Here is a 27,210-nt window from a genome sequence, read left to right as displayed (position 1 = left end):
AATGAATGCTAATGTTGCATTGGCTTTCCTAACCATAGACTCAACCCACAAATTAACCTTTAGAAAATCCTGCACAAGGACTAACAAATCCTTTTGCACCTCAGTATTTTGTATTTTCTCTCCATTTAGAAAACAGACAATCCTTTCATTTCTTCTACCAAAGTGCATGACCATACATTTACCAACACTGTATTCCATCTGCCATTTCATTGCACATTTTTCTAATCTGTGGAAGCCCTTCCATAGCCTCTCTATACCTGCCCTTCCAGCTATCCTCATATCATTTGCAAACTTTTCAACAAAGAAATTAATTCAATCATTCAAATCATTGACAAATAATATAAAAATAATTGATTCCAACACGGACCCGGGTGGCACCAGTAGCCAGCAAGAAAAGGCTCCCTTTATTCTCACCCTTTGCCTTCTGCTGATCAGCCATTGCTTTATCCATGCTGGAATCTTTCCTGTAATACCATGGGCTCGTAGCTTGTTAAGCAGTCTTGTGTGGCACCTTGTCAATGGCCTTCTGAAAATCCAAGTACACAGCATCAGCCAGTTCTCCTTTGTCTATCCTGTGGTTATTTCTTCAAAGAATTCCAACGGTTTTGTCAGGCAAGGTTTTCCCTTGAGGAAACAATACTGACTCTTGTGTTCTCGTGCAGTGTGTAGAAACTCTGAACTAAACACCAAGTTAAACCGTAGCCAATGAGGACAGGATCGCAGTAAGATTAACCATTTACTGTTCACTCTTCCACATTAAAGTATGGTGAAAACTGTTGATAAAATAATACAAAATATATACAGTATTTGTTTCCTACTTGACATCACATTTACATCATAAATACTTGTAAAAGTAGATAGATAGATAGATAGATACTTTATTCATCCCCATGGGGAAATTCAACATTTTTTCCAATGTCCCATATACTTGTTGTAGCAAAACTAATTACATACAATACTTAACTCAATAAAAATATGATATGCATCTAAATCACTCTCTCAAAAAGCATTAATAATAGCTTTTAAAAAGTTCTTAAGTAGTTTACTTAAATACATTAAATACAATCAACAGTCTCATTAAAGTACAACATACAGTAAGAATCTACCTATGCCATCAACAACTTTAAATACACTTTAACACAAACTTTCCAGCAACGCTTTCAATAGCACAAGAAAATAAACCTTATCAACCATTGTTTCTTTTAACAGAATCAGGCTAACATTTTTACTTCAACATATCAACTGTTCATATGAACTTACGGCATTGCTTCTATGTTTCTTAGTGGGTAGAAATGGAACTTTTCTCGCGCTGATTCTGCACACACAAGCCCTTCCCATTTCTCCAAACCATTATTTACCCACAAGACGTGGCGAAACCGGGTGTGATGTCATCGCATACCGCGATACATCACAGATAAAGAATTTACCTTCAACAACTGCAACACAGTTATCAACCTTAACTTTAACTAGAAAATAATTACAAATGAATTACTAAAGCAAAAATGTAATAAAACTAAATAAATGCCTTAAGGGCAACACACTGACTATGACCTATTTTATCACGTGTCTCTAAGTACTCCGAGACCTCATCCTTAATAATCGACTCCAGCATCTGAGTACTTCGAGACCTCATCCTTAATAATCGACTCCAGCATCTTCTCAACCACTGAGGTGAGACTAATTGGCCTATCGTTTCCTTTCTTCTACCTCTCTCCTTTTTTGAAGAGTGGGGTGACATTTGCAATTTTCCTGTCTTCTGGAACCAGTCCAGAATCTAGTGACTCTTGAAAGATCATTACTAATGCCTCCACAATTCCTTCAGCCAATTTCAGAACTGAGGTGTACACCATCTGTCCAGGTGACTTACCTATCTTCAGACCTTTCAGTTTTCCAAGAACTTTCTCTCCAGTTATGGTAACTTCACACACTGTGTCCCCTGACACCTGGAACTTCCACCATACTTCTTCCACAGTGAGGACTGATGCAAAATGCTTATTCAGTTCATCCACCATTTCACTGTCCCCCATTACTACATCTCCAGCATCATTTTCCAGTGGTCTGACATCCACTCTTGTATCCTCTTTAGAATTGCTGGCTAGCTTACTTTCATATTCCATCTTTTCCTTCTAACTTTTTTTAGTTGCTTTCTGTTGGTTTTTAAAAGCTTCCCAATCACCTAACTTCCAACTAATTTTTGGTCTATTATATGCCCTCTCTTTGGCTTTTATGTTGGCTTTAACTTCTCTTGTTATCTACATTTGTGTCAGCGCTCCTTTAGAATACTTCTTCTTCAGGATGTATATATCCTGTGCCTTCCGAATTGCTTCCAGAAATTCCAGCCATTGCTGCTCTACCATTATCCCTGTCAGTGTTCTTTTCCAATCAATTCCGGTCAACTGCTCTCTCATTCCTCTGTAATTCCCTTTACTCCACTGTAATACAGATACGTCTGACTTTAGCTTCTCCTTCTCAAATTTCAGGGTGAATTTGATCATATTATGATCACTTGCCCCTAAGGGTTCTTTTACCTTAACCTCCCTAGTCAGTTCTGGTTTATGCACAACACCCAGTAGAGAATAGCTGATCCTCTAGTGGGCTCAACCACGAGTGCTCTAAAAAGCCATCTCATCGGCACTCTAGAAATTTCCCCTTCTGGAATCCAGCACCAACCCAATTTTCCAAATCTATCTGCACATTTAAGCCCCATGACTATTGTAACATTGCCCCTTTGGCATGCATTTTCTATCTCCTGTTGTAATTTGTAGGCCTTACTACTGTTTGGGGGTCTGTATACAACTCCCATCAGGGTCTTTTTAACTTTGCAGTTCCTTAGCTCTATCCACAAGGATGCAACACCTTCTGACCCTATGTCACCTCTTTCTTATGATTTGATTTCATTTTTTTTTACCAATAGAGCAACACCACATCTTCTGCCTTCCTGCCTAACCTTTCAATACAATGTGTATCCTTGGACATTAAGCTACCAGCTATAATCTTTCAGCTATGCTTTAGTAATGCCTACATCATACCTGCCAATCTGCGGCTGTGTTGCAAGTTCATCTACCTTATTCAATATTCTGCACACACTCAGATACAACACCTTCAGTCATCCATTCACCCTTTTCAATTTTGTCCATCTTTTACGTTGCAACTCATCCTGTTGACTGCAATTTTGCCCCATCGACAGCCTCTCCTCACCACACAATGCCTGTTTGTAAACCAGCTACCTCATCTTCAACACTATTATCCGCCTTTCCTACGATGCTTCTTGCATTTAAATATAAGCAGCTCAGGACACTAGTCATACCACACTCAACCTTTTGATTCCTAACTTTGAAGTCTCACTGACATCTGCCTCCACAACCTCTCCACTAACTGTTCTGGCACTCTGGTTCCCATCCTGCTGCATCTCTAGTTTAAACCCCACTGTGCAGCATTAACATAACTTCCTGCTAGGATATTAGTCCCCTTTCAGTTCAGGTGGAAACCATCCCTTCTGTACAGGCCCCACTTTCCCTGGAAGAGAACCCAATGATCCAAAAATCTTATGCCCTTTTTTCTACACCAACTCCTTAGCCACGTATTAAACTGTTTAATCTTCCTAGTTCTGGCCTCACTAGCATGTGACACGGGTAGCAATCCTGAGACAATAACACTGGAGGTCCCACCTTTAACTTAACACCTAACTCCCTATCCATAACCCTGTCACACCCATGTCATATGGAGCACGACCTCTAGCCACTCACTCTCCCACTTAAGAATACTGAGGTCTCAATCTGAGATGTTCCGGAGGCAATGTACCGTCCAGGAATCTCATTCTCGTCCGCAGAACCTTCTGTCCATTCCTCTAACTAATGTACCCCCTATCACCACAGCGTGCCTCTTCTCCCCTCTTCCCTTCTGAGTCTCAGAGGAAGACTCTGTTGCAGAGACCTGGCCACTGACACCCCTCTGTTAGGTCACCCTCCCCCCGACAGAATCCTGGTGCTGAGGAAGGTGGCCACAGGGGTACTCTGCACTGGCTCTTTAACCGCTTTCCCCTTCCCGTCACCCAGTTTCCTGTGTCCTGCACATTAGGTGTAACTACCTCTCTATACGTCCTGTCTCCCCTTCAGCCTCCTGAACGATCCATTGTTCACCCAGTTCGTATACACACGCTTAAACACATATGTACATATATTATTTTCATCATAAATTTACTTTTAAACTTTGATTCTAGAAAACTGCTTTTTCATTCCATCACCAAACCAGATTTTGAATCATTTCAAATTGCCATGACTGTTAACTGAACCTGTGTCCAATAACGTGCCTTCCAGAAGCCCATATAAACTGTATCCAAGCATAACGCAAGTCACTAACTTGCAAGTTGAATCAGTGGTAAGGAAGGCAAATGCAATGTTACTATTCATTTTGAAGGGAATGGAATATAAAAGCAAGGATGCGATGCTGAGGCTTTATAAGGCATCGGTTGGAGTGCACTTGGGAATACCGAGAGCAGATTTGGGTCCCTTTTCGAAGAAAAGAAGTGCTGGCACTGAAAGGTCAAGCAGAGGTTCACGATAATAACTCTGGGTTAACATATGCGGAGTGTTTTTAATGGCTCTGGGCTGGTACTCAACTGCAGTTTAGAGGAATCTCACTGAAACCCATCAAATCATCCCTCTTAGTGATTCCTGGATGAGGAAGTGGAGGGATGGGTTAGTAAATTTGCTGATGACACAAAGCTTGGGGTGTTGTGGATAGTGTGGCGGGCTTTCAGAGGTTACAGCGGGACATTGATTGGATGTAAAACTGGGCTGAGAAGTGGCAGATGGGTCTCAACCCAGGTAAGTTCATTTTGGTAGGTCAATTATGATGGCATAATATAGTATTAACAGTAAGACTCTTAGCAGCGTGGAGAATCAGAGATATCTTCAGGTCCAAGACCATTGGACACTCAAAGCTGCTGCGCAGATTGACTCTGTGGTTAAGAAAGCACATGGTGCATTGGCCTTCATCAATCATGGGACTGAGTTTAGGAGCTGAGAGGTAATAGTGCAGCTATATAGGACCCTGGTCAGACCCCACGTGCTCAGTTCTGGTCGCCTCGCTACAGGAAGGATGTGGAAACCATAGAAAGGGTGCAGAGGAGATTTACAAGGATGTTGCCTAGACTGAGGAGCATGCCTTACGAGAATAGGTTGAGTGAACTCAGCCTTTTCTCCTTGGAGCGACGGAGGATGAGAGGTGACCTGAGGCATTGATCATGTGGATTTTTCCCAGGGCTGAAATGACTAGCATGAGAGGGCACAGTTTTAAGGCAATTGGAAGCAGGTACAGAGATGTCAGGGGTATTTTTTTTATGCAGAGAGTGGTGACTGCGTGGAATGGGCTGCCGGCGACGGTGGTGGAGGCAGATACGATAGGGTCTTTTAAGAGACTCCTGCTTAGGTACACGGAGCTTAGAAAAATAGAGGGCTATGGGTAACCCTAGGTAATTTCTAAGGGAAGGATGTGTCCTGTATTGTGCTGTAGGTTTTCTATTTTTCTAAATATTCAAAACCTAGATAGAGTGGACGTGGAGAGGATGTTTCCATGGTGGGGGGAGGGGAGGTGTCAGGGATCAGAGGGCACAGCCTTGGAATAGAAGGGCATCCATTTAGAACAGAGCTGGAGGAGGAATTTCTTTAGCCAGAGGGCAGTGAATCTGTGGAATTCATTGCCATAGATGACTGTGGGGGCCAAGTCATTGGGTATATTTAAAGTGGAGCTTGACAGGTTGTTGATTAGTCATGGCATCAAAGGATACAGGGAGAAGGCAGAAGTATGGGGTTGAGGGGGAAATTGAATCAGCCATGATGGAATGGCAGAGACCTGATGGGTCAAATGGCATCATTCTGCTCCCATGTATTCTGCTATTATTGGGTTGGTCTCAATGTACTGGAAAACCTTAGCTGGTGGTAGAAAGTAACTACTACCACAGAGAGTAGTTCCATAGTTTCATTGTATCCAAATTGGCCAAATAGCACCAGCCTCCATTTCTTAACTCCCTCTTTCCTCTTCCTGACCTGTCTCCACCTATCTATCATTTCCCCACATCACATGGTTACACCCATAAACTCCAGCTCCTGTTTCATTCTTCTCTCTCATCTATTTAGAATCATCATCCCTTTACACAATCATTCTTGATGCAGGGTCTTGACCCAAAATGTTGACTTCTCCTTTGCCTCCACAGATGTTGCTTGACCCTCCAAGTTCCCCCAGCAGTTTCTTTCTTGCTCTAGATTCCAGCATCTGCAGTCTTGTATCTGCAATTGATCACAAATATTTTGAAGCAATGTTTTCATTTAAGATGTTTAAAGATTTTGTTTCACACGTAATGGATACTGCTTAAATAATCAAGTATTTGGTACAAAATTGTAATTACTGGGGTGCATGGGGTACTCAGGGAGGGGTAGCACCTCTGGTGAAGGAACTGGTCATGTCCATTCCTGGGATAGCTTACTCACCTTTGGTCCCCACCAGACTCGCAACTCTCACCTGTGGCTCAAGTAGCTGTCTGTAAGGGAAAGCGACCACTCCCCAGTACACCGTTTCAATGGGTGGGCTAAACCTTAGTGAAGTAGAGGTATGCCTGTCCTAGCATGCGAAGTCAGCTCCGGTGGACTGGGCGGAAGAGATCTACAGTGAGATCCAAGGTGGTACTGCAACACTCCGTGGAGGGCAAAGGGCACGACAAGGCACAGAAGATACCATGGTCATCTACTGCAAGCAGGATCCCAGTTTCTAACACTTGTTTGTTAGACTATGAGGAGAGATCAAGTCACCTGTGACTGTACTCACTAGAATTCGGAAGAATGAGAGATAATCTAATGGAAACGTGAAATTATGAAATGGATAGATAAGATAGAGGCAGGGAAGTTGTTTCCACTGGTAGGTGAGACCAGAACTAGGGGACATGCCTTCAAGATTCAGGGGAGTAGATTTTGGATGGAGATGAGGAGGACCTGCTTTTCCCAGAGAGTGGTGAATCTGTGGAATTCTCTGCCCAATGAAGCAGTGGAGGCTACCTCAGTAAATATCTTTAAGACAAAGTTGGATAGAGTTTTGCATAGTATGGGAATTAAGGGCCATGGGGAAAAGGTGGAGATGAGTCCATGGCCAGATTAGCCATGATCTTACTGAATGGTAGAGCAGGCTCAATGGGCCAGATGGCCTACTCCTGCTCCTTTTTCTTATGTTCGTACCGCTGAACCCAGACTTCTGAGGTTGAGATTGAAACTGCCCTAGAACAATTGCTTTTCCACTTCAACTCCTTTACTCTCTGTGTACCCATGACTGTGTTGCCAGCAACAGCTCCAATCTGTTAACTAAACTTGCTGACAATACTACATTGATCGGCCCAATCTCAAATAAGAACAAGGCAGCATACAGAAGTCATCACCCTGGCATGGTGGTGTCAAGAAAACCTCTCCCTCAATGTCACAAAAACAAAGGTGTTGGTTGTGGACTACAGGAGGATGGAGACAGGCTAACCCCTATTGACATCAATGGATCTGGGGTTGAGAGGGTAAACAGCTTTAAGTTCCTTGGCATACACATCACCGAGGATCTCACGTGGTCTGTACATACCGTGTGGTGAAAAAGGCACAACAGCTCCTCTTTCACCTCAGATGGTTGAAGTTTGGTATGGGCCCTCAAATCCTTTCTATTGGGGCACAATTGAGTGCATCCTGACTGGCTGTATCACTGCCTGGTATGGGAACTGTACTTCATTCAATCGCAGGACTCTGCAGAGGGTGATGCAGACAGCCCAGCACATCTGTAGATGTGAACTGCCCCACTATTCAGGACATTTACAGAGACAGGTGTGTAAAAAGGGTCCAAAAGATCACTGGGGAACCAAGTCACCCCAACCACAAACTGTTCCAACTGCTCCCATCCGGGTAACGGTACTGCAGCATAAAAGTTCTGGGGCAGCTTCATCCACCAGGCCATCAGACTGATTAATTCATGCTAATACAATTGTATTTCTATATTATATTGACTGTCCTGTTGTACATACTATTTATTACAAATTACTATAAATTGCACATTGCATATTTAGATGGAGACATAATGTAAAGATTTTTACTCATGTATGTGAAGGATGTAAGTAATAAAGTCAATTCAATTCCAAACTCTCCAGAACAAGCATCCCATCATCACTGACACGATGGATAGCCGCCATTGTAATTACTCTGCTCCTATATCTTATGGTCCTGGCTAGTCAGGGTGTCAAAGGTCACAGGCAGAAGGCAGAAGAACTGGGTTGAGAGGGATAATAAATCAGCCATGATGGAATGGGGAACAGACTCGATGGACTGAACAGCTTAATTCTGCTCCTATCTTACAGTCTTCCAAGGTACTAAAAATAAAGCACAAAATGTGGTCAACTGATTTGATTCCATTTTTTTTTAATAAACCACAATAGGAACATATAGAAGCCATTTGCACTTTTGTAAAATGAGTGGATTTACAAATCATTTTCATGTCAGTGGGACACACAACAGTTTTGACCAATTTAAGATTTCATTTACAACAAACTGCCTTGTTTACAAACTAAAATTGTACAAAGTAAATCAGATTGTGAAGAGCATTAATTGACCCTAATTATTGTAGATTGTGTTAGAAACTGTCTAGTTATATACAAAATGTGGAATGTTGGACAAATGTAGCTCTTTTCAAACATCACAGACTTGCTCAAAATAAAGGCAATGGTTTAAAATGTATCAGGAATACAGCATTGCTGTGGGAACCAAGAATATTGGCTACTTTTTATTCATTTTATACTTGTTCTAATCAAGGACATGTTCAACTATATACAAACTTTAGAAAAATCTAGCCCACAAGAAACCATCAGAATAAATAAATTACATAATAAATACACGGGAATGTTTAGGATTTTTCAATTTACTTGCGGTTTACTTATACAGCTGAATTATACCTTTCAAGAGTTGGCCATCAAATATTTAAACTCACCATTACCCCACAATCAAAGATGACAAACTGGTCATAGTCAAAAAGAATTATTTCAACCATTACACAAAACAGAATTAAAGGGGAAAGGAAACAGTTTGCTTTGACATGTATCATTTTCTCCCCCAAAGTCAATGATTTATCAAAATCTGCAATACAGCATTTGTTGCCTGACAAGTAGATTGTGTTACATCCTGTCATCCTAATCCAATCGATTAACCAGCTCAAACTTGGTTTGAAAAATTATTCTCCAGGTTACACAAATATTAGCTAATTCAAGGTACCCTCAGACTATGTCTGACAATTCACCCAAAACTTAATTTGAAAGTGCATGCTTAATTGAAAGCTTTTAAACAATGATCACCAAGTTCATGAAAGGCAATTCCAGCTTGAAAAGGTATTAAAAACTTCAATGCTTACCAACAGGTTACTACATTGAAATACAATGTACACACTTGTATATATTTTGTTATAATTCTACCAAGCAGCTGAATGGTATTATTCCTCCTCAGGGCAATAATTAAAACCTGTTTCTACACTTTTAAAAACCATGCCTGGGTAAAAGAAAAAAACTTTTAAAATAGAACTTTTAGTCATCAATGCAGCGTGTGACCTTGCAACAAACAGATTTCTTTAAAAAAAATCTTTGATATTCTCAACACCCACAACAAACATATATAATTCATCTTAATGGGAATGCTGTTACAGGATACCTGTATTCAAGAACACGAAGCCATTAAGATTTGCTGCAACATACTGGAACTACCCAAGCAGGGGTCTGTTTTCATTTGTGTATCCAAGTGTTTCTGCTACACCCTTACAGCTACTGTATTGATTTTTATTCCACTCGTGTGGGAAATATCCTTCTGCACCATAAATGGGAGTAGTGAAATATTATCCTTCCTATGATAATATTTAGAATGGACATCTTATGAAATAAAACTTATTTAATGCCCACAAATGCTGCTTGACCAGACTTCCTCCAGCAGTTTGTTTTTCTTTTGTTCATTTAATGCTCATCTTGGAATATATATATTTTTTGTTTTTAAACAGGTACAAGAGCTTTTAAAATTCATAATATCAGTTCTACACCCTCTTCACTATATAGACTTACAGTATTGCTTTTTAGCAGAGTTTTTAACCTGCATTTTAAAAGATAATTCTTGGTCTCGTATGGCACTTTTATTGTGATACACAAAGCTGATCAATATGCATCATTATTGTTAATTATATCCTCTTTTTTTAGTAAAGATAGAAAGTTTTTATTTAAAATGTTGGCCAAATGCACTAGAAATTATAAGTGTAATAAAATAACATTCTTAGAGTAGTAGGCAGCATAACCACATTCCCTTCTCTTTGCAAAAGGACTAAGAACCCTTAAGTAAGACTGTTCTTGAAGAATCCAATTCACTATTCAGAACTTAGAGAAACAGATCATCACAGACAGGTTTAATTTGCTGTTTCCTTCCCCAGTCCAACTTTCAATGATACCTTCTCCATCATCAAACCATCAAATACTTACTTTGGTAGCCTAGCCCCAGACTCAGTTCTTTCAGATACTCCCAAGCAAGGTCACTTAATTGTATATGCTCAAACCATACATCTACCCATTCGTCTAAACACTGTACACACATCCATTTTCCAGCTCCTGTACATCTTACCCAGTGGTTTCAGCGTTTAACAATTATACAAAGGTGATTAAAAATAAAAGGCTTAAATTCTACAGAACAGATAGCCCTGCCACCTGTCCCTGAGCAGAAATCAGGCTCACTACTTAAGCCTTGTACAGTTTCTTTAGTAATATATAAGATTATCCAAAAATAAAACCTAAAATCTGTACAGAAAAGCACACAGGTTTGTTCATATTAAGAGTGATCTTGATGTTTGCTATGTTAATTCTTCACCCTGCAGTATTTGCTTCTATAACCAATTTCAGTCCCTGCATCTGCACCCCTATCATACAGAGTGGTTGTGCCCCTTATACCCAAGCTCTACACTGCCAATACATTATACAGACTAAACTCAACCAACAAATTGAACCGTCCATTGATCCTCCCGCGTCTCCAAGTAAAAAAAGTGATATCAGCTGCATTTTTTGCTACAGAATTACTTATAAAAACTGATCACATTGGTTGATTTCTTCTTATTGTCCATAATTCATCATTAGGATGCAACTTCCCTCAGGATAATTAAGTCCACTGCATTCTGGAAGGTTTTTAATAGTGACACTGCTTGTCCATGTTCAATATTCACAAAATTGTACCCATTAGCCTGTAAAAAGAAATACATTCATAAGTGTATAAACAAAACTATAACAAATAGCATTTGATGTACCAACATACCATTCTAATGAAAAGACATCCACTAACTTGCAGTTTTAATAAGTTGAAGGAGCAAGTTTATGAACTTCTGTAAACTATTTGCCCTTACTGTTTCCTGTGTTACATGGAATTAAGCAAGCATGTTGACAGAAAGAACTTTTGAAGTAGCAGGTACTGAGCTAGGTGGAAGATTTCTATTTATTTATTTAGAAATAGTGTGGAGCAGGACCTTCTGGCTCAATGAGTTTCACCGCCAGCAATCCACCTATTTAACATTAGCCTAATCACAGGATAATTTACAGTGATCAATTAACCTACTCACCGGTATGTCTTTGGACTGTGGGAGGAAACCCATGTGGTCACACATGGAGAACGTACAAACTCCTTACAGAAAGTGTTATCATTGAACTCTGAACTCCATTGCCCCGAACTGTAATAGCTACACTACACTGGCACTTTGAGGAGAACTCAGTGGAATAAATGTGAGATGTCACTTGTGAGCATGTGGTTCAGTTCCTTCCCCAACACAAATCATGTAGAAGGACAAAGAATGAAGGAAGAATGATGACAGCTTGTCAGAAAGGTAGGGCAGTAATCATCAACTAGTTTTAACATGTAGATCACATTTTCAGTTCCAATGTCAGAATTTTCATGATAGCTGTGATGGAGAATGTAATTGAGTTCAGCCCAGAAATCCTCTGGTCATTTCTGCATTCACACTGAGGTATCTCAGCATCCCTGAAGCCCCCATAATAGATCACTGAGTGACCTGCAACTTGAAGCTTATGTTGGCCATTATAGATAGAGCACAGGTGCGCTGCAAAAATTCCAGCTGCTGGTCATTTTAACTCCCCTGCCCATACCAATCTGTCTGTCCTTCGTCTTCTCCATTGCCCTCGTCAGACCAAATGCAAACTAGAAAAACAATATCTTATACTCCACTTGGGCATCCTACAACCCAATGGTTTGCGTATTGACTTTACTCATTTCAGGTAACTACTCCCACCTATCCAGCTTCTTCTTCCCTCTGTTCACCTTTTCCATCCCCAAATCTCCTCATTACCAAAGCTTATTAATCTCCCCCATCCAAACCCATCTGTCTATCACCTACGTGTCAATGTCCAACTCTGAAGTATGAAATGCTGAAGACGTTTTTCTAAACTAGCACATATTCACTCAGCTAGTCTTCCCACAATAAGGGCAGCATGTTTTCGGTTTTCTATAATAATACAGGCAGCCACATACTGTTCATTGTGTTGTACCATGGACTCCATTTGCCGTAATGCAAAACATTAAGTACGTTTTCAATGATTCTGTTCTTCCCATGGTGCATGGACAAGTGGTTCAAAGTGGTTCCCTGGTTCTCAGACAGAACATTACTTGAAATCATGCTTCTACCACTCTATGTAAAATATCAGTTCCTTATTATTTGAGGAATCATCAAACTTCAAAGTCTGCTGGTATGCATGGAAGTATTTGATAACCAAGTTTAAAATCACACTATAACCAAGGCAAAAGGGTGCATGGTAGCGCAATGGTTAGTGTGATGCTATTATAGTTCGTGGTGGAGTTCGGAGTTTAACTCTGGCAGTGCCTGGAAGGAGTTTGTACGCCTTCCCTGTGACTGCATCGGTTTCCTCCCACAATCCAAAGAGGTACTGGTTAGAAGGTTAATTGGTCAATGTAAATTGCCCTGTAATTAGGCTAGTGTTATAGAGGTGGGTTCCTGAGTGGCACAGCTTCCCAGGCAGGAAGAGCCTGCTCTGCACTGCATCTCTGAACAAGTAACTTAGATTATGTGTGAAAAGTCCACTTTAGTGCCACAAGCTCAGTTGAAACTGCCCTAGTGGAAGTAACAATCCCGAAGAGAACTCAATAATTTGAGATTTTCTCACCAACGCACAAAAAACCCATTCTTTTACAATTCTGCAAGGCACCACTCCTAAATATGTTTAGACAGAAATTGCCGATGCAAAGTGGTTGTCAATGTTGTACTGTTGTAAAGTGTTTCAGCAACTTGTTATGTACAAAAGTAAATGAATCTGATCTTGTGTATTCAAGACCACAATCACACATTCAGAAAAAAAACTGAAAGGAGTATGTGAGAGGCACAGCATCATGATTCACAAAATTGATTCCATCCCAAAATTATGCAAAAGAGAAACATATTGATAGATCACAATTAAGTCAAGTAGAAACAGGAAAATATAACCAGAATATCAAATGGAATAACACGCACCATTAACTAAAGACAAAATATTCATCACTAGTTAAAACATAATTATGAATTTAATATTCACACTACTGTATACACTTTGCAACAGTATTGTTAAACTAATTCATTTTGAAAATAATACAAATGCATGTTCTTAAAGTAAGTAATCTGCTCTACAAAGAATTAATATCCAGAAATAATTCTATTTTAAGAGATATTAAAAAGGGAAGAAATCAGTTTATGGAGCACATCTATGAGAACCAAGAGCAAATAAAGAGGAGAGAAAAAGACTGTTTGCTAGAGACATAGAAATCTGGAGTAACACATGCAAAATGCTGTAACTTCCTCCTAACCTGCTGAGTTCATACAATGTTCTGTGTTTGCTAGAAATTTTTTAAAATTATTTTGAAAATAAAAAGACTTTTGTCTATTTAATAATTACCTGAACTATTTTATCTCCAGGCTGAAGCAGTTTTGAAGCTGGACCTTCAGGTTGAACTCTAGTTACAAATATACCCTGAGTAAAGAATAAATATTTCATACATAACTTTCTTAGGACCATTTATACATATCATATAGCAGTTTAGCTATGAATGATTAACACACATCTCAAGATTTTTCTTCTGGAAAGTTTAAAATCTGGATGATCGAAAAGGTCCACGATGCATAATACTATCAGTGAGATGGGCTCATCCAACCCACCCCAAGCTGGGTATCAAAAAAGTCAGATCTTTTATCAGGTTAGCTTGGGCAGACCATTTTTCTCTAAGCAAACAAAAGACATTCATCTCTTACTCCGCAAACCAGGGAGTTTTGAGAAACAAGAGGACTTTAGTGTACAAATCCAAAGATCCCTGATGGAAGTAGCAACAGGTAATGGGGTAAAAAGGGATACATGATGCTTACTGGCATAGGAAGATCTGGTTAGGCCAGAGGTGCAACACCGTGTACAATTCTGAATATGGAAGTGGTGCAGAGCAACTCACTAGGCTACCATCAGTCACTGAATGCTTCTGTCACATTGGTAGGGAAAATGGCTCCATGCAAGAGGTAGCTAATGCCACAAGGCTTAGGTTCAAGGCAGGGAGCAAGGCATTTAGAAAGAATCAGAGGAAGAATTCCACCCTTCCCTCCCCATCTCCACTCAAAGGGTATCTAGTACACAATGTCTGAAGTGGTGGAGGTGTCAGATACTCTCACAACACGGAGGCAGACCAAATGCCAGTGAATGGAGTTAGTATGGATAGGTACTAAATGACTAGTATGGATGTGTTGGGCCCAAGGGCCCATTTTAGTAGCACATAATTCTAAAATTCAGACTCAAACTATACATCATTGTAAAAGGCTATATAAATACTCACTGTATCATCAGGTCTGAAGGGGTTCCCTCGACCTCCAATACCTCCAGATATGCTGAAACCCAACTCAGGATTTTTATCTATTTTAATATGCATCTGGAAAGAATTAAAAATTATTTCATTTACTCAAAAATGTTTTAAACCAGATAACTTGTCACGTGGATGAGGGTGAATGGGGTGAGGATGGGGACAGTGGAGGGGAAAGGTTCAGGGAAAAGGAAAGGCAAACTAACATGACTTTGTTAGTTACAGGTTTGACTTTTATGTTGAGAACAGAAAGTGAACTTGAATAATTTCACTGAACAAAACGTTCTCACCCTCAAACTGGCAAGGTATGGCCTCAAGATCATAGAAAGTTGTCAGTAATTAACCTAGGCTAACAGAGTACTACAAGTTGAAAAAAAATTCTCTTTTTTTATGAGAGACATCCTGTCTGCGATCATTCAGGTGTACAATCTAGATAGATAGATAGATAGATAGATACTTTATTCATCCCCATGGGGAAATTCAACTTTTTTCCAATGTCCCATACACTTGTTGTAGCAAAACTAATTACATACAATACTTAACTCAGTAAAAATATGATATGCATCTAAATCACTATCTCAAAAAGCATTAATAATAGCTTTTAAAAAGTTCTTAAGTCCTGGCGGTAGAATTGTAAAGCCTAATGGCATTGGGGAGTATTGACCTCTTCATCCTGTCTGAGGAGCATTGCATCGATAGTAACCTGTCGCTGAAACTGCTTCTCTGTCTCTGGATGGTGCTATGTAGAGGATGTTCAGAGTTATCCATAATTGACCATAGCCTACTCAGCGCCCTTCGCTCAGCTACCGATGTTAAACTCTCCAGTACTTTGCCCACGACAGAGCCCGCCTTCCTTACCAGCTTATTAAGACGTGAGGCGTCCCTCTTCTTAATGCTTCCTCCCCAACACGCCACCACAAAGAAGAGGGCGCTCTCCACAACTGACCTATAGAACATCTTCAGCATCTCACTACAGACATTGAATGACGCCAACCTTCTTAGGAAGTACAGTCGACTCTGTGCCTTCCTGCACAAGGCATCTGTGTTGGCAGTCCAGTCTAGCTTCTCGTCTAACTGTACTCCCAGATACTTGTAGGTCTTAACCTGCTCCACACATTCTCCATTAATGATCACTGGCTCCATAGGAGGCCTAGATCTCCTAAAGTCCACCACCATCTCCTTGGTCTTGGTGATACTGAGACGCAGGTAGTTTGAGTTGCACCATATCACAAAGCATATAAAAAGTTTCCTGATTTCTATTTCTGTTGCAAATCATAGACTTCTGGGCATTGATGGACTAGTTCTGATATCTCACTACTTTGGTACATTTATCCTGTTCATGGAATAATTGCACTTTATAGAAATTCATTTCTTTATTGAGATTCCACGTGGAATAGGCAATCTGAGCCACGCCATCCAGCAATCCCCCGATTTAACCCGAGCCTAATCACAGGATAATTTACAAGACCAATTAACCTATTAATTGATACGTCTTTGGACTGTGGGAGGAAACCAGTGTACCTGAAGAAACCAACGCAGTCACGGGAAGAACGTACAAACCCCTTACAGTTAGTGGTGGGATTTGTGTCAGAGTTGCTAGCACTGTAAAGTGCTGTGCTAACCAGTATGTTAAAGCGCCATCCAAATGATTATTTTCAGACGGGGAAATTATTTTTCCATCTGAAATGCTACTGAGAGAAAGTGAAATTGTTTATGTTGTAAAAAGCCCTGAATTTTGCTGATATCATTCACCTGGAAGTGCAATGTAAATTTGGCTCGCGTTGTATAAGCAGAGCAAATGTAGTGTGTGTGTGTGTGTGTGTGTGTGCGCGCAGATCAGAGGAAATTCTGGATCAAAGTCTTTCACACAGAGGAACTGCAGATGCTCTGAAAACAGTTCCTCGTAACTTTTCATGGCAATTGCATAGAGCTGATTTTTGCAACTATAACACTAAAGTGATAAAGGAGGTCACTAAAAGTTCTACTCATATTTGAATTTTATACGTGTTTATAATATAAATTAATTTTTGTTTGATGATAAAATATCACAGTCCATGAAGATCTATAGTTCAACTACCTTGTTAACAGATTTCTGCATTGTTGAGGTCAATGTCTGTTACAGTGCTCCTGGATACAGGACCAAGGGCAAACCTCTTTCACAATTTTGCTGAACATTTACTCATTGATAGTTCAGCTTAATTGTGGTGGATCCCAAAACTCAACGTGCACTGTATTAGTAACTGTGCAAAGTAAATATTTTCACAGCCCATGTAAAAGCTAATGCTTCAACTTTGCTTTTAGTTTAAGTTTAACAATGGTTGATTCTTACCTCTTGCTGTATAATATCACGACACTGTCTCATCAGATGGTTTGTGGAAGCTCCTTGAGCATACGGTGGTTGGTGAGATACTTTTAGCATTAGGTAATCAATCAGTTGCTCCCTGGAAGGATGCCTCCCAACAGTTGCTTGGGACATTGTGTGGTTGGGTTGGTTGCAGTTCACTGGGACTCTAGAAGGTTGGTACATTTGGCCATTTGTCAAAGGCACCTAAGCATGAGAAAAAGAATGAATAATGAACTTCCAATACACCGTTTTCTAAATTTCATGAACTTCTGACACCATTAAACTTCTCAAAGTGTAAGAGCCTACTTGAAAAGTGCAAAAGCAAACCCAAGTAATTTTAATTTTTCCCCTTCAATTCTTGGTCCCTTGAAACCATTTATATCTTCAATTTATTTTGCACAGTATTAGAAGGAAATTTTCAAGTTGACTACCCAATGCATGACTCGGTAAATATATGAATTGATCTGCAAATTTTTATCGAAATGGAAACAAGTTACTAAGAGCATACTAGGAAAGCTCGGACAATTTTCCATATGCATTAGAACACAAACTCAGGGGACGTGCAAGTAATTTGACTGGAGGGGGTTGTTGCCCCAGCTGAAGAGACCACTTTGGTCATATTCACCTCACTGTGAACCAACATACTTCCAAATAGCATAGTCCATAAGGCAGACATTGTATTGGCTGCTGTAATCTCAAAGATAAAACTTAAGGACTTGTTATAAATCAGGATTACCTTTCCCATTTCAACTCGGGTACGGACACATATTTTAGGCAGAATGAAGTGTTCATTATCTGCTGAAGGCATGCTTCAGCGCTCTTGAAACTTGTGCAACTGCAAAGTACACAGTATATTTGCAAAACATCCTGCTTCAGTGATGTCAATTCTGCATGGCACATCATGGCTTTTGTGGTTTACAGAGTCCATTTGATTGAAATTGAAGGAGTTGCTATTAACTACACTTGATCAGAGCAAGAGACAGTGTAAGAAATTCATGGGTTATTCTGAATGTAAAAGTCTAATTGGGCAGCACGGTAGTGTAGTCGTTAGCACAACAGGTTACAGTACCAGTGACCCAGGTTCAATTTCTGCCGCTGTCCGTACGGAGTTTTAAATGTTCTTTCCGTGACCGCGTGGGCCTCCGGGTACTCCTGTTTCCTACTGGTGGGTAGGTGAATCGAGCATTGTAAATTGTCCTATGATTAGGCTAGGGTAAAATCATGGGGTTTTGGGCTCTGTGGTTCGAAAGGCCGGAAGGGCCTACACCATGCTGTATCTCAGTAAATAGATTTAAAGTGTTTCAGATACTGCTTTGCATTTTAGTATCATTATCCTTACTCTGGAAGTGTTGCAGCTACATGAGACCCTGGTCAGATCCCACTCGGAGTATTGTGTCCGTTCTGGTCACCTCACTCCAGGAAGGATGTGGAAACCATAGAAAGGGTGCAGAGGAGATTTACAAGGATGTTGCCTGGATTGGAGAGCATGTCTTATGAGAATAGGTTGAGTGAACTCGGCCTTTTCTCCTTGGAGTAACGGAGGATGAGAGGTGACCTGATAGAGGTGTACAAGATGATGAGAGGCATTGATTGTGTGGATAGTCAGAGGCTTTTTCCCAGGGCTGAAATGGCTAGCACGAGAGGGCACAGTTTTAAGGTGTTTGGAAGTAGGTACAGAGAAGATGTCAGGTGTAAGTTTTTTTTAAATGCAGAGAGTGGTGAGTGCGTGGAATGGGCTGCCAGCGACGATTGTGGAGGAGGATACGATAGGGTCTTTTAAGAGACTCCTAGATAGGTACATTGAGCTTAGAAAAATAGAGAGCTATGGGTAATCTTAGGTAATTTCTAAAGTAAGTGCATGTTTGGGCTGAAGGACCTGTGTGGTGCTGTAGGTTTTCTATGTTTCTTAAAAACATTGTTTTAAAGATCGGTAAACCAACAACTTTATATTAACCTGATGCTAAGTCACAAATTAATGAATGACTAATGTTTGTTCAAAAAACTGCAGAAATATTCTGAAACGAGAAATTTACTGGATCAATCCAGTGTGCACACCCACAACTAATTAAAACTACACTTCAAACAGACAGATAACCAACGATACAACAAATGTGAACTTGCTAATGTGATACAGAGCTCAAAGCAAATTAGAGGGAGAAAACCAATTAAAGATAAAGAACAGAAGAGATGAAACACAGACTATTTCCCTGAAGCAAAAACAACTGGTTAGAGAATGTAAAACAGTCAGCACAACAGTCTCAGTGAAGGAGTAATCCAATTTCTGTGAGCACCAATAAACATGGTCAGGAATAGCTCGATCTACAATCAGAAGAAACAGGATAAAATAAATTTGTTACTGAAATGACAAGGATAAAACAGCCTAATTACCATGTTAATTACCAAGATCGAAGAAAAGCATGTAAAAATATGGAAATGGAGCTGAAGAGAACTTGTATTCGATATGACACCGAAAGACAACGCCACTGTCACTAGGAAAGCAATTGCTGAGGGGTTGAAGAGCTATTTGTGCCTTAGTTTAGCATCATTTTCTTGAATCTAACTAATACACTTGCACTCAAATGTAGGATCCAAATAATTCAAATAAAACCAATATGGAAGAGATAAAAAGTAAAGCATTTAGTGTTAAACTGAATAGAAGTTTAAGAGGTGATAGACTAATGCCTGATTACTTAGCAGAGAGAGAAAAAAAATCCCAGATCCTATCTATTTATATTGCTTGACAAAATATGAAGGGGAAAGGTTCAGGATTTTGGCAGAAGGACAAATTCTAGGATAGGGCAAATTTGCATAAACCTCTATCTGCCACTTAAAAGTTGACCGATACACTTAGACATGCTTTTCTTAAAACCTAAATTTCTTCCCAAAGCGATAGAAGTGATAGAAACTGCAAGTTAAAACAATTAAATCACAAGTAGTGTTACCATCTACAGTAACTCATATGAACAGCATATTTAACCAGGAACCAGGAATACAAGGATAAATGAGTTTAATTTGAATACTCTCATGATACTTCACAGATGAAAATCCCAATAATTTATCATAGAAGATGTGCCCCAGAATTTTCTATTAAGTTTCTTTTAACTTCAGAAATGAAGTTGAAATATGCTGATTGCCTCCTTAGGAGGCGCTACAATCTTCTATCAGAATGCCACTTCTCTGCTTCATCTCTTCCCCTTTCTTTAGTATCCTGAGGTAAATGTAAAGTTCCTCCCCATGTCTCATTTGGTGCATCAGGTGACAACCTTGCAGATTATTTAGCTTTTTGTCCTGTTTTACGAGACTGAGATGTTATCTTGATGCTCAACCAAGCACAGGTAACGCGTGCAAACAGCTGGCTGGATTCGAACCCAGGACCTCTTGCTCCGAAGACCAGAGCAGATGCCGCTACACCGCCAGCACTGACTTAGTATCTTAAACTTACAAGCTCAACAACCGACCATCTTAACATCCACACTGCAAATTCTGGATTTACAACTCAGTAGAAATTTCTCACAATTCTTAACTGCTGATCTGTTACTTTTAACTCCATTGCTTTGTTCTAGACTTTTAAGGCAGAGGAAAGAACCTCTTAGCATTTACAACGTATCTCACTCAAAATCTATTGATCTTCACTGAGATCACACATAACTGCTAAACTGCAGTGAGTACAACCAATCTTAATTCACTCCTCGTTGGGGGTAAATCTCATCCCAATGCTGTAACTTAATTTTAAGACCATCCATGCTTTTCTATTACCTAGAAGCTACACGATATCTATCAGCTGTGATCTCAAAATCTTGTACAATTACAACTAGACAACTTTTGCTCTCTCAATCCATTGCAGTAAAAGCTATCCACCTTGCTTGCCAAAAGGAAAGCTTGAAACTCATTGACTCTATAATATTGTACTCTGTGCCATTATTCATTGCAAAATCAAACTGTACATAAGAATACCAGTGTTTATATATTAATTGCACCCAATTTACTTGACATTACAGCATTCTCAATATAGCACACAAAAAAATACTGCAAGAACCATACCTTTCAAAATAAAAGCAAAAATATCCATCTAATGTGCAACATTTTAAAATACAAGTCATTATTGAAATGTTCTATAACACCCACTTTTGATTAGTTAGTCTGTAATGTACTTACTTTTCTTATATTGTCTGGAGGTATATCTTTCATACTGACTGTGCCAGGCGAGTAGTTCTGTAGGCCAATGCTGAAGACTTCGTCTAGACTTGGGTCCCCGATACTGTTACCTTGTGATGGATACTATAAACAAAATGTGAAATTAATACCATACAGGAAGTTAAAGAACTGATACAAATAACGATAGGGCAGAATATTGATTGAAAATTAAAACTGAAGGAATTCCGAAGCATTCACTCCAGTTCCCCCAAAGATGTGGTCTGACCTGAGTATTTAATCAGCATTGGTTTTTTTTGAGCTTTTCCTGTTTTCAAAGCTCAAGTGCAAGACATGATCATGCACACCAAATAACGATCACCTCCGATCACGGACTCAGGACATTGCTTGTTCCCTCTCAACTACTGACACTTTTCAGTACTCTCTTCTTATTTGTGTCCTTGAGTAAGGCACTTAACCACACATTGCTCCAGTCCACCCAGCTGAAAACGGCAAACTGCTGGGGGTTAACCTCGCGATAGACCAGCGTCCTATCCGGGGAGGGGGAGTCTAGTACTCTCAGTCACTTCACGCCACGGAAACCGGCATAAGCACTGGCCTGATGAGCCTAAAGGCTTGGGAGAGACTTTAAAACTTCTTATTATGTACGTCAAACACTGCAATATTTTGCTTTCAGGATCACTTTTTGTTTCAATTCCAGGACATGTTATGCCAATATTTATCAAGTTTTAATTTACACTACTGCATTAACACAGGGTCAGCACACGCCACACTCAGTGATTCAGGAACAGCTTCTTCCCCTCTGCCATACAATTCCCAAATGAACACTGAACCCATGAACACTACCTCACTTTAAAAAAAATATATATTTCTGTTTTACACTTTTTTAATGTAGCTATTTAATATACATATATACCTACTGTAATTGATTTACTTGTTTATTTTTTCTATACTATCATGTATTGTATAATTTCATGACACATGCCAGTGATAATAAATCTGATTCAGATTAATTTGTTTTCATTAAAAGTTGAACATACAACAAAAGCTAAAGCTTAACGAGAATGCATAATTTAATGATTTTTTAAAAACCTAGAGTATTTAAAAATATATTTTGAATGAACCATAAAGTATTTACAAGCATCTGATAAAAGGAACAGATAGCTTTCTGTAAACAGAAGTTTGATTTGATCACAGTTATTGCTAATAACAATGTAATCAGAACAATACTCTTGAAAGTAGCAATTCATGCAATTGTAGAGTTAAAAAAATTCAAAAAGGACACTACATTTTAATTGTTTTGTTCCAACCTCAAACTTTTGTTAATCATTAGCCCTTTGAAAAATAGTATCCTTCAGAAGAGGGGTCTATACAAGCGATATAGCAATGTTCTGTACAAAAATGTTCAAAACAAAATGCTTTTATGGTCAACACTGAAGACCAGAGAATAATGATTTACTTGTGTAAAGAGTAAGTTTTAATACAAATTTCATTTTATATTACCCTGCGTATTTATACTATTTTAGAAGATATTTGTAAAATAGTATAAGCATTCATTGCCACATAGCATGAAATTTGTATTAAAGTTATTGTTCTTTACACAAGCAAATTATTAATTCTGCAATTAACAGTTATTTTGCTTTTACACAGAACAAGTTTTTCTAACTGAGGTATGGGACAAACATCCAATTACTGCTGCAATGACAAATCAGCTGTAATTGCAAGTGTACTCCAAACTATATACATAGAAATACAGTAAGACATTGGGATTCTAAGCTCTGATTTATATAGTATTCAAATCTAAACTACCAGACAAGATTTTTCTGTCATATGTTTATAAAATAACAATTGTAGAATAGATCAGTTTCCTGGTAAATGTGGTCCAAAATCAAATTTTTATAAGGCGGGACAGTCTCAAGGTTACGACAGGGTTTGATACTGGAGAACTGTTCGTATGTCAGAAACGAATAAAAACTGCGCGGAGAGGATCACAGAAATAGCTGTGACAGGAAAGGAGTTGTGTGAAGAATGACAACTAGCCAGCTTCACTGAATGAGTGACAGAGAAACTGCTCAGCACTCAGCTCTTCTCAGGTCAACCTAGTTTCTGATTGCTGCAGTTCAGGAAATTGGAGGGCTGGGGTCAGAGGTGAAGAGACGGGGTGTGGGAGCAGCCCAGCGAATCCATCCCCTTCCACCCTTCCCGTCTCCCAATAGGTTCCAAGAGTCCAGGGAGGACCTATTTTGAGAACATCAGCATTTTCAACATCTATATTCCATAGTGGAATCCTGCAGACCGTAATTGTGCCTGCAAGGATCCTGCTACTGGTTGGATCTAGTGGGGGAGACCACCACCTCCGTTCCCTCTCCTCAGCTTACAACCGCTGTTCTGTGATCTTTACTGTGGAAACGAAAACTGTTTCGTACCTGCATCGTAAGTGAGCCTGACTACAATGTCTTCATAACAAAAGAATGGCCTGGGCACAGCTTATATATTAAAAGCAGTACCGCATTTTGAGAGCTTGATTCTTAAAAAGGGAGAAAAAAGTCGCATCGGAAAGAGGTGAAAAATGGATTAAAAACACTACCATTTTTTGCCAGGCATTAACTGAAACATTACTGGTCTCAGGTGCAAAGATTTTGTTTCATTTCCAAGTATTGGAGCTCGATTAAATAACCTATTACATACATAACAAAGGGGGAAGAAAACTTTTGTTTTTTCTTTAAACCAGGTGGTTAATATTTATTAAAAGTTAGTTTGCGGCTAGTTGTCAGTTAGCTGCTACAATACTCATGCACGCTAACGGCCCAATGTTGGTACTCACACGGAATATGTGCACTCCGGAATTCCTTCCATCTGCAACACTCAAGGCAAGGTTGCCCTGGCTGTCGTGCAGTTCCCTACAGCTTCCAGAGTGCATGCTGCTGAAAGCAGCACAATTGAAATTAAACGACCTAGACAGCATGCTCTGAATAAAGAGGGAGAAAGTTCCACAGCTTTAACACAGAGATTAGTGCTGCATGCATTAACGCAGGACAAACTGCAAGAGATTACTTTCTCCAAGGACTCAAGGCATCATGCAAACAGAACAGCATGCAAATCAAAACAAATACTCTGACTCAGCCATTGACTAGCCCGGATATGCCCTCATGACTTCAGCAAAGCCTTCTTAAAAAAAAAGCCCAGCAAATATGCAAAGTGAAGGTCACCTAACTTCATACACACATTAGGAATTCTGAAATTGTTCTGACTGGCACAATTTTAAACTAGGAGTTAGCCAAAGAAAATAGTTCACAGACTGCCAAGAGTCATGGCGACTTTCACAACAGAACTGCTGTGAAGTTTGTGAGTAATCGGATGGACCACCATTTCAGGTGATACTCAATATCGGAACAAATATGGATTGGCAATCAAGAATAGGGAAAAAAAGAACAATTTCAGCTGATAGTTCCTTTTCCAAATGATGAAAGTGTTGGAGAGACGTTATATGTAATCTGATGTAAATTAGGTGTCATTCAATTTTGTTCTTATTTGCTGAGAAAATTGCTTCATAGCAGACAACTGGAGTTTTAAAGCTCTGATAAGGTCATTTTGAAAATGCCACTTAAATGCATTTAGTTCAAATTAGCATTTTTCCCTCCAGTCTTCAAAATTATCTACATGAATGCTAGATAATTTTATAAAGGTTGTATCAACAGGTTCCTTTCAGTTAAAACTTTAGCATTTAAGAAAGCAAAGCAACGTTTTACCTGCGTTTATCTCCCAACCACTTGAGCACAAAAATTCAGCAATTGGAAGCAAAAAGTCCCAGATATGTGCACATGCTGCAACAACAGGGTGAGTTTCTCATGCAGTATAATGAAACATGCTAAGCAAAAGGATGTGATTAATGATGAGATAATGAAATTGCAGTATACCTTCCCTTAGCCTGTTAAGTGGCACACATATCACTACTGCCTGAACAATGGCTAGCTATTTTTAAATAAATGTTGAACATTTGACAGGTTTATGTCCATTCGTTTTTAAAAAAAATGCATTTCTGTCACATTGTCAAGCCAGAAGGTTGAGAACGCCATTACTCTCCCTAATGTAGTTACGGGCTACAGATAAAGATTGGATGCATAAATAATTCCATATTCTAAGAAGCACCAAAATGCAAATGATGCATGAAGCTTCTTCCAATGGAGATCAGCTTTATCAGATGTTCGTGGAACATTCAGTCTCAGTCAGTACTGAAAGCACCATTTTTCACCTGTCAGATTACGAATTATGTGCAATAGGACAATATACTAAATTCAGAGATAATTAGAGAACATAACCTCGAGAGCAGACAACAAATTGAAAACAAATATACTCCATTTTACTGAGGCTGCAAGGGATAGAATGGTGTTTACTACATCCAATTTTGCTTTAGAAAAGGCAAATTATATCTCTTCCGATACATTACACCGGCAGAAACTGAGCTTCCATGATCCAAGACATTAATGCTTTGTTATCTGCAATTACAGAACTAAGATGAGTCATCATTGGAGATAGTAAGCAATTGAAGGTGTTATTTTATTCAAGCCCTCAGAATAGGTTTCAAACAATGAAAACTCAAAAATAAACTGTTTTTGTAGTTCATGGATAAGTTGCGAGACTCTTGAATGTTTTTCCATTCTAAAACACTTTAAATGGAACTGTATTGTTTTATTAGCAAGGGTGGCTGACACCGTCACTTATGTACAGCTGCAGATGTAATATGTAATGAACAATTATTATGGATAATTTGGAAATGTGGCTATGCTTCCATCTTTATAATTTCAAAAATGCTCATTTCCACATCTGTACATTGAGCAGTTTTTCCTTCAAGCACCCCAGCGATGAAAACCATTTTGAACATTAACACATTTCTTTTTCTGCCCTCAGGCAAACTGAAAATTATTCCTAAACTATCCATAATCACAAAGACTTATTTGCTGTCCACTGTGACAAAATTGAGAGCTAACATGCATCTTCCAAAATTAATTTGGAATCAGTATTGCTAAAGCTGTCAAGATCACCAAATGCTCAAAGTAGGCTCAAAGAACATTCAATGTGAAAATATTCCTTCTACTAAAAAATCAAAATTGATCATATTTTTTATATTTGAGATTTACATTTTGCATTTTTATTTCAGTAAAATTTATTTTAGTCAATTAATATTCTAACCATTTTTGAAACAAGGCAAATAATGTCCAAATTTATGAACCCACTGATGTAATTATCTTGAAATCTTGTTAAGTTTGCACATAGCTCACCACAATTCAAATGTGAATGATGGTTCCCCAGTGAAAATGCTGTAAGTGCAGTCTACAAAATATTGAGATGATAAATCACGCAAGTCATTTTGGGGTCATAAATACACACATTACGTGCTGTATTATCAGATTATGAATATCTGAAAATAAGAAAAATACTCACTTGCCCATTTAAGGAATATTGCAATTTCAAGAACTTTTTTAAAAAACTTGACTGAATTTTTCAGCTTAGTGGATAAGCTAGTGAGGATATTAAGCCTACATGAATTCATTTTGACTAACCAGTTAGCAAAAGTTTAATACTAATATGATTACAAAAAAAAAAGACAGAGAAGTAAATGAAGCTTTGGATGATTATTACAAGTGTCTAATGAGGATGAAAACATGGCTAAGTTTCTGAACTGTTCCAGAAACATAACATGCATGGTGCAATGATATTTATAACATACTCACCAGTTCTCCTTTTTCAAGCTGGTACATCTTCAGCAAAGTAATTTATTTTATATAAAAGGTACAT

At 39.0% G+C, this 27,210-nt stretch overlaps 1 protein-coding gene across 5 annotated transcripts in view; it reads right to left on the bottom strand.

The window, feature by feature from the left end:
* Positions 1–8,418: 8,418 nt before the first annotated feature.
* The window catches only part of erbin (erbb2 interacting protein), a 234,481-nt gene continuing 215,689 nt past the window's right edge, over positions 8,419–27,210 (bottom strand). For 4 of the 5 annotated variants that reach the window (XM_073048160.1, XM_073048161.1, XM_073048163.1 and 1 more), the window contains 6 exons: positions 24,239–24,382; positions 21,418–21,540; positions 17,248–17,466; positions 14,895–14,987; positions 13,976–14,050; positions 8,419–11,268 (listed from right to left, as the gene is read on the bottom strand). In XM_073048160.1, coding sequence (XP_072904261.1) covers positions 11,161–11,268; positions 13,976–14,050; positions 14,895–14,987; positions 17,248–17,466; positions 21,418–21,540; positions 24,239–24,382 — 762 coding nt within the window. In that variant the 3' untranslated portion in view covers positions 8,419–11,160. The remainder of the gene's footprint in view (positions 11,269–13,975; positions 14,051–14,894; positions 14,988–17,247; positions 17,467–21,417; positions 21,541–24,238; positions 24,383–27,210) is intronic. The other variant, XM_073048164.1, reaches the window with a different exon arrangement.

This window comes from Hemitrygon akajei, chromosome 6, assembly GCF_048418815.1.
Source record: "Hemitrygon akajei chromosome 6, sHemAka1.3, whole genome shotgun sequence".
Lineage (NCBI taxonomy): Eukaryota > Metazoa > Chordata > Chondrichthyes > Myliobatiformes > Dasyatidae > Hemitrygon > Hemitrygon akajei.
Note: the sequence above shows the minus strand (reverse complement) of the source record. Positions and strands in the feature narration are given on the sequence as shown.